Source organism: Gouania willdenowi, chromosome 12 (genome assembly GCF_900634775.1).
Source record: "Gouania willdenowi chromosome 12, fGouWil2.1, whole genome shotgun sequence".
Taxonomy (NCBI): Eukaryota; Metazoa; Chordata; class Actinopteri; order Blenniiformes; family Gobiesocidae; genus Gouania; species Gouania willdenowi.
This window is the reverse complement of record NC_041055.1, coordinates 10,615,552-10,632,100: the sequence shown is the minus strand read 5'-3', so window position 1 is coordinate 10,632,100 and position 16,549 is coordinate 10,615,552. Positions and strand designations below refer to the sequence as shown.

Below are 16,549 nucleotides of genomic sequence, written 5' to 3'. Positions count from 1 at the left end.
TGTGCATGACTTCATCACTTTGTATGGTGTATTTTTCTGTAACGCATGTGTTTTTGTAGTGGTGTATCTTTCTGTTGTCTTTTTGTGCATAAATGTTTACTGTTTTTTTATTTGAATTTTTTTTTTAATGTACGTTTTTTTTGGAGTCATGTGTATTTTTGAATAATTTTTGTTTTTGTTGTAGTGTGATTCAGGAGTAATTTTGTGTATTTTTTGTATAAATATATAGTTTTGTGTATTTTAAGCCATTTTCATATTTTTGTGTATTTTTTGTATAAATATATAGTTTTGTGTATTTTAAGCCATTTTCATATTTTGGTTGTATTTTTCTGTAAATGTATGTTTTTTTGAAGTCGAATACAGTGCCCGTCGGAAGTATGTATTCATATAGTGGGAGCTTAAGATGAGTTATTATGGGCATAATAAGCACACTCTGTAACATTATAAAGGGGTATATTTGCAGGTGCAAAGTAAAATAGCATGTGCAATTTCCCTGGTTTAATTCTATGAGACATGCGCATGATAAATGTGTGTCTTTTTTTTAACTCATTTTTACATTTTTTTCGTCTGGTGTATTTTTCTGTAATGTACAGTGCCCGTCGGAAGTATGCATTCATGTGGGATTACAAGTATTTAGTTTAGTGTATTTTGAGTCCTTTTCATGTGATTTGTTGTCGTTTGGTGTATTTTTCTGAGTCATTTTGTGTGTTTTAGGAGCCTTTTTGTATATTTTTCTGCATTTCTGTTGTCGTTTTGTGTACTTCCTGTATAAATATTGTTTAGTTTTTTGTCTTATGTCATTTGTGCATTTTTCGTTGCATTAAGTAGTGTGATTCTGGAGTCATTTTGTATCTTTTTTTTAGTGTAGTTTTTTGCATTTCTGTTGTCTGTGTATTTTTGTATCTATTTAGTTTTGTGTATTTTGAGCCACTTTCATATTTTTTTTGTTGTCGTTTTTTTTTTTTTTTTTTTTTTTTTTTGTTTTTTTTTTTATGGTGTGTGCCTGCCCTAACTTTTACTAAGCCTGTTTTTCTATTTTCATAGTTGAGGTGTAGTGGCAGGTGTGTCGTGAAGTGAAGCTGCAGGGCTTCACTATGTAGCACCGTTTACTGATCTGACTCAACACTGCAGTCACTACCACCCAATGGACGGGTGTCGTGACAGACTGTAACCGGACTAAATGACGCACACACTTTTAGTTAGATACAGTAGGTGCAAATTGATGAACACCCCCAATTATTGGAAAAAGGGGTTTAGATTACTTCAGTTCAATCATTTAAGAGAAAAAAATGACAGTGGAACATCATTTGGTTTTAAAGTCTCCCTAAATAAAAAAAAAAAAAAACCTTCATAGACCCAAGGTTTGTACCCATTATCCATCTGTGTATGGTTGAAAATGTGTAGAAGCAATGTGACACATGTGCCTTGTCTCACCACACGAGTTCTCATCGCTGCCGTCAGTGCAGTCCTGGTCTCCGTCACACTGCCACACGGACGGTATGCAGCGGCCGTTTCCACATTGGAACTGACTGGCTTCACATTCCGTCTTGGTACCTGAACAGAAAAAGATTGATTAGTTCTAAACCATAGCATCCCTGCATTTTTCCCCAGATATTTTTAAACCAAACAGTAACATTGTGCTGATCCTCCCCATCTCTTAAAAAAAAAAAAAAAAGAAAAGTTGAGACCCTCCAGAAGTCTGCCAGTATAAAAATATTACTGATTGAGTCAGCAGATGTTTTGGATGAAACCCATTAATTTTGTTGACTATAATTTTTGTCTTTGTTTTATTTTTTAAAGAGACAATAACTAGACTATGACTAAAAAAAAAAAAAAATACATACACAAGTATATCAAAATTATATTTTCATCAATAAGGATAAAACTATGATTGAAGATTAGCAATTGAATATTTGAAATATACGGGGTAATATGGTGTTTAATGCAGTTTAGACAACTACAACTGTAACAGTCATTTAGTTGACTAGTTCTAGTCAACTAAATGACTAGAACTAGTCAACTAAATGACTAAGGACTATAACTGAAATAGTGCTGATGACTAAATTGTGGCTAAAACCAAGTTACATTTTATTTAAAAGACTGGCTGAAACTAATATAAAATGTGCTGCCAAAATTACCATTAATATAGGCAGGTAAGGTGGATGCCTTCATCTATCCAACAGAGTTTGCCAGCCTTTAAAGAGACGGCACATCTTAAGCTTTGTAAATTAAACTGTAATATTTGAAACTTTGTAAATGTGCCACACTCCACCTTATTGTGCTCTCACCTGCCACATACTGATGTGAACATGAATTTCATCAATTATTGCCCATTAATGCTGAAAGCCCTGAAGCTTAAAAATACCTGCAATTAGCAATACTTCAGAAAACTTGGACAGATCCATGATGTTCTCTTATTGGAACAGTGGTTGAAAACTACACCCCGACAAATTAATGAATACACATTTTGTAGGACTGAAGTTTCTTTTTGAAATGACAAACCCTAAACCGTTCAAAGTCATTTGTGCACTGTGGTGCACAGGACATTGTGACAATTCCAGACCATGATTTTTTTTTTGGACTACCTGGAGGAATGGATAAAAAAAATCCTAGCAAAGATTACAGTACCAACTGAGGGCTTAACAGCCTTTTCTGAAAATATCAAGACCTTTTGAAACTTTTTATGAGTCTGAAAAAAGAAACTAGAACACATTTCATTGTATCATGATTTTTGGGAAAGAGTAAAGTTATTTCACATATAAAAGCACTTAGAATGAGGCAGTTTCTATGTTTAGCTACTTGGACTTGCAACAATTGTATTCCAAGCACTTCAGGCCTTTGAATAGTTATCAATAAGTGAAGGAAGGTCTTATTTTGACTTAATCACTGCTTACTAATTCTAAAACCAGAGGCATGGATAGGCTTAAAGATTTAACTCTGATGGCATGTCTTTAATTTTCATTAATCGTATTTGCACTTTCCATAATGCTAGGAGGATTTATCCAATTCTGATTAATTTCCAGTACAACATGATGCGTTTTTTTTTTTTTTTTTTTTTTTTAAATAGGGAGAAATAATTGATGCATCGTCATTCAGACATAGTAATAGAAATACTGTAGAAGTATATTTTAATGGATTAACTCACATTTTAAATTTAAAGCAATAGTGTACTTGAGCTGCTGATTTAGTTCATGATATATATAAAAGTAATTTAGAACAAGATGCTGCTACTTCAGCACTTTACCATGCACTTCTAACTGAGCAGTTTACAGATATCCTCTTCTAGTTTAATAAAAGGTAAATTTGTCTGTCTGAATGCAATTATAGGTTTAACAAAAATGGCAATCATCAGTGGTGACGGTGAGAAACAAAGTGCAGCAATTCATCATCAAATGGTGCCTAAAGATTCCCACCCCTAATAAAAAAACATGTTAAGGTTTACTTTTGTCGTATCGAAGAACTGAAAAAATATTTCAATAACACAAAACTTGAGTAAGCCTTCTATCGTTGATATACGAGTGGTGGAAAACAAATTACAGATTATATTTTTGGACTTGTCACCCTGCTGTTATTGGAAGGCAAAGAGTGAAATATTGCATAGCCCTATAAAGGTTTTAGCCTCTTATTTATTTGTTGTAGCGAAAAGTCACCGCACTGATATCAGGTAGGGACCGAGTAACTAAATCAGCGATCAAAACAGCCCTCCTACCATCCCCTAACCCAATAGTTCCCAAACTGGTGTACTTTTAACACCTCTCAGGGGGTACACAGAACATTTGTCACTTCATTTCAAATTATAGACTTTTTTCTCATCAACCAATAACATTTTGTGGCACAACTCGAAAATACACCAAAAGGTGAAGTTAAAATTCTGAAATGAGAAAAACATCAAAAATGAATTAATAAAAAGGCTTAAATTTAAGGTTAATGTTGTATGAGACACAAAAGAGTTTAGATGAGCCTGCATACATAAATAATGTATAACGTGAGCTAAGGGGTAGTTGTGATAAAAAGTAAAGGTTAACTTATTCAGTGCCAGCCATTTTCAGATTTTCTACCCCCCTCAGTGCCAGCCGTTTTTGAGCATTTTGACTGATTTTAAAGACCCACAGAATATTTTCTACTATGACCATCTGAATTCTGAAAGATTGAAGCCTCTACTTTCATCAAAAAAAGAAATTGTTTCTGGCTCGTTTCGTTCTTTTGTAATCCACCGTTAAATAAAGCAAGTTTTACACAAATCTTCAGTTTCAGAGCAAAAAGCTGAGAAAAAAAAAACCTTTCCCTAAAAAAACCCTGCCAGTGACTTTAAAATTTTTTTTGCTTTAGTGACAACTCTAACATCTGAACAGTGTTTCCTTATAGAAAAAAAAAAAACAGACAGGGCTTTTGATGGCAAAATTATTATTTATCTATCTGGGTCAGAGTTGAATGGATTTCTTACTGTATTTTGGCGTTCCTCCAAGTTTCTCTCCCGTCAGTCTGCACACACACACACAACTTCCTCCCGGACATGCAGAGTGTCACTGCATTCCCCGTTTTTTTTTATCGTTTTATCTCAACATCGCCACACTATCCATGAGTTCCACACATGCTCTGGTTGAGTGTGTGCTGCTGAGAACGTCAACTCTCGTATGTAGCGCCATTTTCTGTCTCGTAAACGCCTTTCCTCCTCTCCCTCTTCGCTCTGATGATCTCTCATCCAAAGGTGCGCTGCTACCTCCTACGTGTCACCTATTATTTCTCTATCTGGCTCACAGGCTGGGGGTATTTTGTCCCTACTGGTGAAAAAATATGCTTCGTGACTGGTACTTGCCGCTAAATTATTGAATGAAGACATCAAACATTTGCTTGCCTATGCTTGAACAACTTTTCCCATTGACCAAATACTTTACTAAAGCTCTGCCAAATTTGATTTTCCCCAACTACTAATTGTAAAAGGCATTCAAACAGATCTCAGTTAATCTCTCCCACAAAGCTGCCGTTTAGGTCGACCAAAATGCCCAGTTTGTTAACAAGCACTAAATCAAATGTCCCTGCTCATGCAGCAACAATTTTTTTAAAAAACAGCAACTTTCCAAAAGAAATCCTCCATTAAAACCCTTCACACAACTGAAGAAACAAAGCGATAAAGAGCAGAGAACCGAGAGGCATTGGAGTGGTGAAATTGGTTCAACAGTTTGTGTTTAAGAGTTGTTAAAGCCATTCTGGAGAATCTCTAAGTCAAATTGTATCTGGTTTCAAAGATTTTGTGGTTTCAAAGTAATAGATGGCCTTGTCCACTTCTGAAGATGATAATCTTCTAAAATACATGATTGAACTCAAGTAAAACCCTATGTTTTGTCGTTGAAATGATTCCCTGTATTTTAACTCCGTTGACACAGAAAATCAAATAACTGACAGTTGAAGAGAGCACCTAAAGCTTTGATTAAAAAAGAAAGAAAGATGACAGTAATTCCTGGCAGGTATTCATTTGAAGAGTCAGACTCAGTTTTTGGTGTAACAGGCAACACTACAACAGCAGGAACATCAGTCTTCTTTGCAGTTTGCAAAGACAAACCCAGCTGGTTGCATCCATTTAACTACCATTGTGTATATTCTGTTGCAGAGTTAAAACAAAAGATAAATTAATAATAAATAAATTAAAAACTGCAAATCATTTAGGAGGAGGATACAGCTGGAGTGTTCCTGAGCATGTAGTGGTTGTATAGAACCAAACATCTGTTAAATAGGGTTAGAGTCAACTACTGTTAATTTTACTTATGCTTCAGAGGATTTACAAAAAATAGGAAGTTCAAGAGCTACGTCAGCAATACTGCTAAACCCTCAGCCACCCATAATAATAATGGAAAAATACCATGGAAACGTGTGATATGATCCCAAAACATTGTGTGAAACCATTAATTACAGCCAACGTTTTGGACCAACCCCCATTCCGTCACGACTCGTTTTCCGGTGATAAATAACATGTTAATGTGGAATAGTGTCCTAAACCATGCATGAAGCATGTGTCATGTTGGGGCCTGATTTTACATAAAAAAGTTTTCTGTCCCTTTCCTGCAACCATTGAAAATTGGAGGCCCAATTTTTGTAGAATATAAAGCCAATGTTACAATGCTATTCTTTAATTGGCATTTATCAGCATGTGGCTGGTAAAAGTTGCAACTTACTGCTCATCAACATCAAAATAACATTTCTTTCTCGAAGGCCACTTTGAATTAAAGAAAACGGCACGTCGGTACATGAAGGCATATATATATATATATATATATAAAAAATGAGCAGGATACATAGATGAGCCTAAAATCCTGGGGGGGGGGTGTTTCCACTCTGAAAAAGTTGGTTACAAAGCAATAATATTTTTTTAATAAGTCTTACCAGATGAATTTGTGAAATTTACACACAGGCACTTTTTAATAACAGCAAGCTACACAACAACATGAGACTTCTTCTCTTCCTCTTATAAACAAGCTGGTCTGAGTGAGTTGTGTCATATGACTTGTTTGCAGCTCTTTTAAACACTCAGCAAGCCATGCTGAGCCATGCTCTTCCCTTTTCCACTGCTGCCCACACTTGCATTACCCTCAGCCAAGCACAGTGCCCTCTTACAAATATAAACTTTTATGTAGTTGCAGTAGCAGAGTAATGGGTAGACTGCGCTCACACTTGATTTTTTTTATTTTTTTTTTTTTATTTTCAGCTCTTGCTAGGGATGTAACGATTAATCGTAAGGCAGTTAAAAAAAAATCGATTCATAGGTATCACGGTTCACATCGATATTCTGAAAATTGAATAGCAGTACTTTTTTTAAACAGCAGAGGGCGCTATATATTTATCATTCTCTTGTTTAAAAGTGTTGGTGGCGGGCGAAATCTGCTACTACTTTCTTTCTGGCCGCCTACTCTTAAACATGTTCATAAATGATTCCGTACCCCTTTAGCAGTGAAAGAATATCTGTAATATTACGTGAATATCTGTAAGAGTCACGTTTTTCTATTAGCTCTGTCTGCTAGCGCATAGCATCTCTTCTTCACTGCAAGAATTTCTGCATGCCAACAGTTTGTAAAATAAATCGTGAGAGAATCGTATCGGGAGTTGAGTGAATCGTTACATCCCTAGCTCTTGCAAATGGATTTTTTTTTGCTACATAGCAAAATAAATAAATAACATTTCTCTTCATGCTGCTTTTTTCTGCAGCACAATAGAATAGAATACGATCTATCTCCACATAACCGAGCGGTTGTGCTTTTTCTTGCCAATCGATTCCTTTGTATCAAATCATCTTCAGTTTGTGTGAGGGGAACAAAGTTAAGCAAGGAAAACTTGAAACAAGGAAAGCAGCAACTCATAAAACCAGTATTTGAGCACAAAAGAAGCTTTGATAAGAAAACATTGTCTTATTTTACAATTTATTGTAAACCTTGCCCAGCCTCAGGCATAAAGGCTAATAAATGGCTCAGAAAATTGTACATTTGATTTCAGTCAATAACTGCAGGTATGAGATTAATTTAATGACAGATGACCATAACCTATACTCCGTAGAATATCTTGCTACCATCATTAAATAATTCCAATGACATACTTGACAATGCAACTGAAACCGTTTTCTTTTTAAAACTAACATTGTACTGGTGCACCGTCACACTCTGGTCGTGGTAATGTAATTTTCCCCAGTAACAGAATGGGTTGCAATATACTGCTCCGCCTCCTGTCCACATCCCACCCACTTTAAGAACTAAGCGCACCCCAACAAGGCTCTCCCATGGCTGAGGATTTAAGTCTAGCATAGGATCACAGTAATAACAATGGAAAGAAAAAAAACCCACACTTCTTTAAATCAAGCCATTATTGTGGCTGCTTGCTGCATAATTTGAGTGGGATCTTGTTTGAATAGGAACTCAACCTATAGAATACGGAGACTGCAAGTATAGGCTATCTGGAGTGTGTGTGTGTGTGTGTGCGCACATATCACAAGCTTTACACTTGGTTGAAGGTTTCTCCCACAAGCAATTTTTACAGCAAGTGGTGATAGAATAGAATGAAGAAAAATTTGGGAATTTCAGAGCAGGTTTAAACCAGCTCTCTGACTCATTAAAAATTCAATGTCCAAGCTACTGCTGAATATATTACAATTCTTGTATTACATATAATATGAGTGCGGTTTCTAATTAATTACATTTTTAAAGTGCAGTTATTTTTTCTTTTGCTTGGTTAGAGAAATTGCATCCAATACATGACTAAAGATACTAAAACACAGAAGTTTTCAATCTAAAAAGATTAGATTACCATTGCTATTAAAAAACATGCCATCTTTCCCACAGGCTACCAGACTAATGAGCATCATGTAAGCTCGTCTTTCAGGCTGAAGCAACTGATTGGGTGACTTACATGAATGTTCCTCAGACGATTGACAATTAGTTTAAAAATGTTCCTGCAGGTAATTACCTACTTTTAACATCACAAAATTAATTTTGTATACAGTTAAAGAAATAATAACAGTACACACATTTACAAGATACTTTTTTTTTTTTTTTTTTAAAACAAACACTAGCAGACAAATTTGGTCTTTACATGTTCATCCAGACAAGATGTCCATTAAACTTGCTGAGCACATGGAGCTGCTCTGAGCTGTTGTCTTTCTGAGTCACACCCATTATTAAAAGAAAAAAATGCTAATATTAATTTATTTTTTAAAAAAAAGAAAACGTCCATATCCTAAATCCAGGGAGTGCTCTAGATGTATGTTTTTAGAAGAAAAAATTAATTATAAAAATTAATATATAATATATATATGAAAACTTAATGCATAGTTTGGAATATATTTGGAGTAATCTCATGATAATGAAGACCTGATTTGGTTTTATTTTTCATTGGACTGAATTGTCAGTCTGAGTTTTTGCATTATATTTGCAGAGCGGCACTTTAAATAGGAAAATGAGTCTTGCCTTTTGATGTTCACTTGAGTTGAAAAGTACTTGAAATGATCAGTGTTACAATAAAAGGTGTGGGGGGGGAAATTGTCTTATATCATTATTGTTACCCCAGTATCATATACCGTCTCCTGAATTTTGTATATTGTCCCACCTCTAATAAAGTGTCATGGTAAAAAAAAAAAAAAAATTAAATAAATTTAAAAAAAAAAAAAAAAAAAAAAAAAAAAAAAAATGAGGTGGCCTAATTAGCTTTTCAGCACTGACTCTTATTATAAAGAAAGAATTGTACTGACACTATACAAGAGCCGCCAGCTGGGACCCTCTTCCTCGACAAATAATCAGGCGTTCATTGAGCTCCTGTGTGCTCAGTGATTCCCTTTTGATCACTCCTTAGCTCGTCCTGGTCACTGGACTGCGTTTTTCCCAGCCCATGACAATCCACCGAACCCCCCTTCTTCCGCTATCCCGCCTCCTCCCCCTCTTCTCTCTCTGTCAGCTTCCACTGCAGGAATAAATAAATAAAACCCCAACCAGGCTGGGGTGGTTAATGAAAGTGAATGGGAAATCAGGACAAGGCGTAGAGCCGCTTTAAACCCTCATGAGCCGCGTGTTTACAGGCAGAGGTGCTGCGACAAGCAGCTGATGTAATCTCACCAGCAAATCAAACGGGCCCCTTCATCCCTCATTTAGAAACACATATTACAGGGCTTGGTTAAACAACATTCATAAATAACCGATAATAAAGGCTACAAACACAGCAACTGTTAACTCCAAAGGACAAAGCTGGTTTAAAGCACGTTGTGCTGAGAATAAATGATCTTTCGCCTAAGGTGTAACCGGCTCGGTAACTGGCACGCGCTCACACACACACAGGTGTACACCTCGGTCCTAGTTAGCTGAACCTCCTCCTCCGACACGGTGAGCGTTTCCTGGAGCCGTGGCTTCAACGACTCGCACACATGAACACACAGAGGCAGGGTCTTACCGTGTACGGTGGAGCAGTGCTGGAGGCATAGCGGCAGAAGCAGCAGCAGGCTCTCCGGTACAAAAGTGACCATCTCTGGCGGCGCGGAGTACGCTTTGCTAGCTGAGCGCTCGTGGGCTGCCCCTGGCTCGCGCCGGCCTGCTCGCTCTTTAATTCACGCGCAAATCACACGTCACGCAATCACACACGGAAACACATTCAGCCACGCGCACACTTGCACTTGAAGTCCTGGAAGAACAAAAAAGGAGAAAGAAAAGAAAAAAGGAAAAAAAAAAAACCACGTTGGCACGCGCTTCACGGCACGACGCAGTAGAGTAGAAATACGTGCGCGAGTCAATTTGACTTTATTACTGGCAGTCTGGACTCTGTTCTGTTCTGGAAGGGTCCAACCCATACCCGGCTCTGCCTGGGGCCAACATCCTCTTTCTTTGCGTCTTTGAGTTCCAATATCCCCTCAGCCACCGTGGATTTATGTTATAACAGAAACACTCATTTAATACAGGGGTGTCCAATACGCGGCCTGCAAGCCAAATGTGGTCCGTCAAAGTTTAACGAGACATTAGGGCAACTCAAGTGTTCGATGTTGATAGATAGATATATTTATTTATCTCAAACATTAAAAAAAAAAAATAAAGCAATTATTGCTCACTTAAAAATAAAAAGACCGTGGCTATGGGACGGCCACTCTATTCATACGCAGCGCCCCTCATTGGCCAGTTTAGGTCACGTGATAAGTGCACCACTGACTTAAAATTGTATTTTAGCATAATTATTTTTAGCTACCCCGCTAACCCTTTTATTTTAGCCCTAACCCTATTCCTAACCCCTAACCCAGGTGTCTGCAACCTGCAGCTCTGGAGACTCATGTGGCTCTTCAACTCTTTTGCAATGGCTCCCTGTAGCTTTGAAAAAATATAAAAAAATAATGAATTATTAATTACAGAGGGTATTGATGATTAATGATGACATTAACTTCAAATACAATTCTGATTAAAAAAAAAAAATTAAAAAATTGGTTAACCTTAAAAATAAATCACGTTGTGCAATAACTCGGCTACCTTCCTACTTCAACTCCTGCTACATCTACAGACCATCAACTTTCATTGCACCTGTGGCTAACCTTAAGTTTTAAATCCCTGGTAAGATAACTAAACCAACTAACACACTATTCTGAAGGAGAATAGAGACTTTATTTGTGTGAGGAAAGATTTATTTAATCGCCAGCATGCCGGCTTATTATGCATGCTTGATATGTTGCAAAAAAAAAATAGCAATTAGCATGTGACATTACATGAACACGTGTTATCAAATTCACATTATTTTTGTAGCCCTTCAAAACCATTAACCCATACAATTATTCGATACTATTTTACCTGTATAGAATTTTATACAATGTGTTGTCTTCATTGAGAAGGTCTTTTTTTGGCTCTAGAAGGACTTTAATCCAGGTGAGATGAGGCAAAATGACTCTTTCGAGAGAAAAGGTTGCAGAACCCTGCCCTAACCCTAACCCAGCAAAAACCCTAAAATGTTTATTTTTGTCTGATATGTATTTTTAAAGGTGGAATTTGCCGTGTTAAATATGTTCAAATGAAAAAACGTATATGTCAAAAGTGGGATTTGAACCCATGTTAGCAGAAGGAAGAATCCTTGAGTGAGGCACATTATGCTTAAGAAGAAAAAGTCTGGAAACGTACTCAAAGTCCCAGGGGCTATGGATACGTTTCATGTATCTCTTGCTTTAAAAAAATAAGAGCCCCAGCAATGTATTAGAAAGAGCAGATCTATCTAGTCCTTCCCATACTTTCAAGCTATTAAGTAGAGTTCTTAAATTGTATATCCTGTATTAAAAACTGGCTGTCATCAAATTATCTCCAAATAAATTCAAACAAAACAGAAACTCTGATCATTGCTCCTGATAAAAACATCCCTCTAATTAAAAACTCCCTTGGTGATCTGGGCTCATCTGTTAAAACCAGCCTCAGAAACCTTGGGGTTGTTTTTGATCAGTCCATGTCTTTGGAGGGACATTGTCGTCAATTGACTAAAAACTGTTTTTACCACCTGAGAAATATCTCTAAAGTGAGGCATCTTTTATCAAAATCAGATCTGGAACTGGTCATACACGCATTTATATCATCTCGTATTGACTACTGTAATTCTGCTTTTACTTGTTTTTATAAGTCGACCCTAAACAGACTCCAGATTGTTCAGAACGCTGCTGCCAGACTTTTAACTGGTGCTTCTAGAACATCCCACATCACCACCATTCTTGCTACTCTGCACTGGCTTTCCAGTTAGTTTTGCATAGAATATAAACTATTAGTTCTCACGTTCCGAGCATTGCATGGTCAGGCTCTAAATATATCTCAGACTTTTTGTGCCCCCTACTCATCATGGGCGATGCCTTCGGTCTTCAGGTCAGGGTCTCCTAAAGACCCCAAAAACTAATTTAAGACCAGAGGAGACCTGGCGTTCCAGGCTGTAGCTCCAGACTCTGGAATAACCTGCAACCAGTCTCTCAGGGAGCTCAACTGTGTGGACACTTTTAAAAAACTGCTGAAGGACTACACTTTACAGTAAAGCTTTTAGTTAACTGGATTTAATTTTTATTTGTCCTTTAATGTTGCTGTTTCTTATGATATTTATGCACTCTTGTTTTTTATATTCTATTGTGTTGCACTTGTACTTTTACCACAACTCTGTACAGCACTTTGTGATTTTATCTGCAAAAAGCGCTTTATAAATAAACTACTTACTTACTTACTTAAGAACAATATAAATCTGACATTTGAGAAAATGGCATGTACATATATATATATACAACAAAATACACAAAAAATATAAACAAAAACAAGCATTCATAGGCCTATACGTTACATCACATCCACATGTCCATAAGTGTACTGATCTAATAAGATTTGCTTATAAAAAAAATTCATTCTTTATGTTGTTACAACTTTTAAGTTTAATATTAAGACTGTTCCAAAATAGATTATCTTACAGCCCAGTATAAGCATTATATGTAGAGGGCATTATTTTTAACTTTGACACGTGTGCATGATAGGCTTACAGCAGGGGTGTCAATGTATTTTAGTTCAGGGGCTAAATACGGACCAGTTTAATCTCAAGTGGGCCGCTGGTTCCAAGTGGGAAATCATTAACATCAACAATAATGGGCCCTAATTGGCACTTCTGTATAAATATCATTAAGTATGGATGGCAATAAGGCATTGACAATATCCAAGCAATAAGTGACAGATATCAGTCCCTGCAGGATCTTAGCTTAAATTTGTTCTTATTTTTCTAACCAATTAATATTAATTTTGGAAAATGAAACTGCAGGATTTAGGAAGAATAGAGAGTTTATTTCTACAATTTGGGATTAAAAATGACTGCCATCATGTGATATAAACATGGGGGAACTGATAGCCCGGCAAATATTGTGGAGTTTTATTGAATTTGTGTATTTTGAGGGGCTGAGAAGTATTATTAGTCATAAATAATGCTTCTCTGTCATTTTTACATTCTCCTGCAGGCCAAATTGGATGCCCTATGTGGCCCCCAGGCCTTGAGGTTCAGCACATCTGCTGAGAGTCTGGAACGACAGGCAGGAGCCAGATCCCATAACTTTTGGGAAATTCCAAGTCTCCTTGTTTATATTTATATTATAATATTTAATGACTGTATGTTTTGTTTTGTTTTCTGTGCTGTAACTATGTTTACCACTGCTGGCCTTGGCCAGATCACTCTTAAAATACTTAAAATAGACCTTGTAATGATAGTGTTGCCTGTAAAACAAAAGGATATGTGATGGTTTGGGAATCTATCTAGCTATTTTATTATCTTCATAAATATCTATATAATTATTATTTTTTTTTAACCTTGTCAGCATATGCTATCACAGATTAAACACTATGCACAGTGCAATACTTTTGGGACATAGACACGTTTTATTCTTGCAAATAAAAAATAAAAATAAAATGCTATCTATCTATCTATCTATCTATCTATCTGTCCTATCTGTCTATCTGTCTATCTATCTATCTGTCTTATCTGTCTAATCTATCTATCTATCTATCTATCGATCCTATCTATCTATCTTTCTATCTGTCTATCTATCTGTCTATCTGTCTATCTATCTATCTATCTATCTATCTATCTATCTATCTATCTATCTATCTATCTATCTATCTATCTATCTGTCCTATCTGTATGAATCCTGGTCACAGCAATTGGAAACACATCTTAGAAATTTGCTTCATTCCATTCAATAGCATGTTGTATGTTATGTTATGTTCAACACTGAATATTAGTTTCTAATACAGATAAACGTTCACTTTATGTTTTTATGTGTAAACAAGAATTGAACCCAATCCATCATAGTCAGAATCTCAGAAGTGAAGTAATCTGTTATGGTTTGCAGTGCCACAACCCTTCGTGTAAAGGAGTCCATGCCTTGTAGAGTTAAAAGGCACCTGATGAATAATACTTATTTTCTGATGTAAGATAATCACAAACCAAAACTGCTCTTAAGTAGTGGAGCTTTCTGAGCTACTTTTACTTGTATTGGAGTAGTTTTTGACTAGAAGTATCTGTATTTACTTTCACTCAAGTAATAAAGGTGAGGTACTTTGCTCACCTCTGCTTATTAATGACCATTATTAAATACCGACCAGGAAAGCCCCACAATTGATAAGCTTTTAAGGCAGGAGTTCTCACCTTGGGATCAGGACCCCATTCGGGATTGCCAGAACACTGGGAGGGGGTCACCAGATGCCTTCAAGAAACTAAGAATATATATATATATATAATATGTATATATATATATATATATGATATATATATATCTATATATAATATATATATATATATATATGTCCTTTAACGATTTGAACCACTTGTTGCTTATTTTTTTTACTCTTTTTCTGCAAACTACACCAAACTTATATATTTTAAACCTATTTTCTTCTTCTTTTTTTGGATCATTTTAATGCATTTCTGCTACTTCTCCATTAAATTTCAATGCCTTGTCTGCACATTTTTTCCTACTTTCAAGATATTTTTCAGCACTTATGAACCCTTTCCACTACTTCTCCCTTACTATCTCATTTGTTGACCCATTATTGTCACTATTTTAACTCTTTTCACCATATTTCATGCTTGTTTTTGCCAATTTAACCACGTTCACAATTTGTCATGCCCATAATTTGCCACTTTAAACTAATTGTTCCAAAATTGACTCTTTGAACCTATTTTCTGTTTTAAGGCACTTTAATTTGCAACTTTTAACCTATTTCTGTGGTTTTTAGAACCCCATTTTACCACCTTTTCTGGTCACTTTTAACCCATTTTATTTCTTAATAAAATAAAGATTTACATTATTAAGATGACAACCTACTGTACTATGGCGCAAATAACCTTCCTGAATAACAATAAATATTATTCAGAATAATAAATAAATGTGGTTATCAGTTTCATAGAACAATAGACCATCATTTTGCTGACTTTATGGATGGCCCCCAAAAAAGCTCTCTCCTTTATTCCCCCTTATACTTAGATGGCCCTGTCTCCACATGTCTGTTCTGTCTGTGTTCAACCACCTTCAGGTACAGTGGGGGTCTCTGGTACCTTTATTTTGGGGGTTGCGGGCTGAAAAAGTAGAGAACCACTGCTTTAAGGTACATTTTATTTATTGGCATTTTTAACCCACAATAGAATTACAAGACAACATTGTGTAATGAGTCTAAAAACATCTTTATTACTCGGTGCTGCTGAAGTGGGTAATTTGATGCTGATCTGCATATACAGGTGTCCTTTAGACCTTAATGAGAAGATATTTATTTCCTGTTAACCTAGATCGGGGTCTGCAACCTTTATTCTCAAAGGAGCCATTTTGACTCATCTGAACTTGATTAAAGTCCTCCCTGAGCCAGAAAAAAGGCTTTCTCAAAGTTTTTTTAGTTTATGTTGCCCTACAAAAACATCTTTAATTTGATAACACAATCATGTCGATCAACACATACCAATTGCTAATTGCTTGCAACATATCAAACATGCATGTTTAAGTCGGCACATTGGCAGTTAATTATTTCTCCACACAAATAAAATCTATTTTTTTTCCCAGACTAGTCTTTTTTGTTGTTTAGTTTGTGTTTTAAAACCTAAGGTTAGCCACTGGTGCAAGTTGATGGTTTGTAAAGGTTTAGGCAGAGCTATTGCACAATGTGATTTTTTTTTTAGTTTGACAAATTGTTATATTTGTGATTTTATTTGGTGTCAATGTCATTAATCATTAATACCCTCTGTTTAAAAATAAAAATTCATTATTTTAATATTTCTTAATAGCTATAGAGAGCCATTGCAAAAGAGTCAGAGCCACATGAGGTGCAGACCCCTGACCTAGATGATTCTCAATCATGTTGAACTCAAGATAATAGAACATTTGTGCTACGGTTTAGTTAACTTACCTGTGTAAACGGCCGTGTTATTTGCTCATGACTTTCATAAACATTCTGCACATTTTGGGAGTTGTATTTTCACTTTGCCACAGCCAGAAACAAACACATTCCTCATTCACTTCAATCATTCTGTTATGCAAGATTTTAATCAAACTTCAAAGTCAATTGTA

At 35.9% G+C, this 16,549-nt stretch overlaps 1 protein-coding gene across 1 annotated transcript in view; it reads right to left on the bottom strand.

Moving 5' to 3' along the window:
* The window catches only part of vldlr (very low density lipoprotein receptor), a 48,320-nt gene extending 38,189 nt beyond the window's left edge, over positions 1–10,131 (bottom strand). The window contains exons 1-2 of the mRNA XM_028462545.1: positions 9,919–10,131; positions 1,435–1,554 (exon numbers count right to left, since the gene is read on the bottom strand). Coding sequence (XP_028318346.1) covers positions 1,435–1,554; positions 9,919–9,991 — 193 coding nt within the window. The 5' untranslated portion in view covers positions 9,992–10,131. The remainder of the gene's footprint in view (positions 1–1,434; positions 1,555–9,918) is intronic.
* Positions 10,132–16,549: the final 6,418 nt, after the last annotated feature.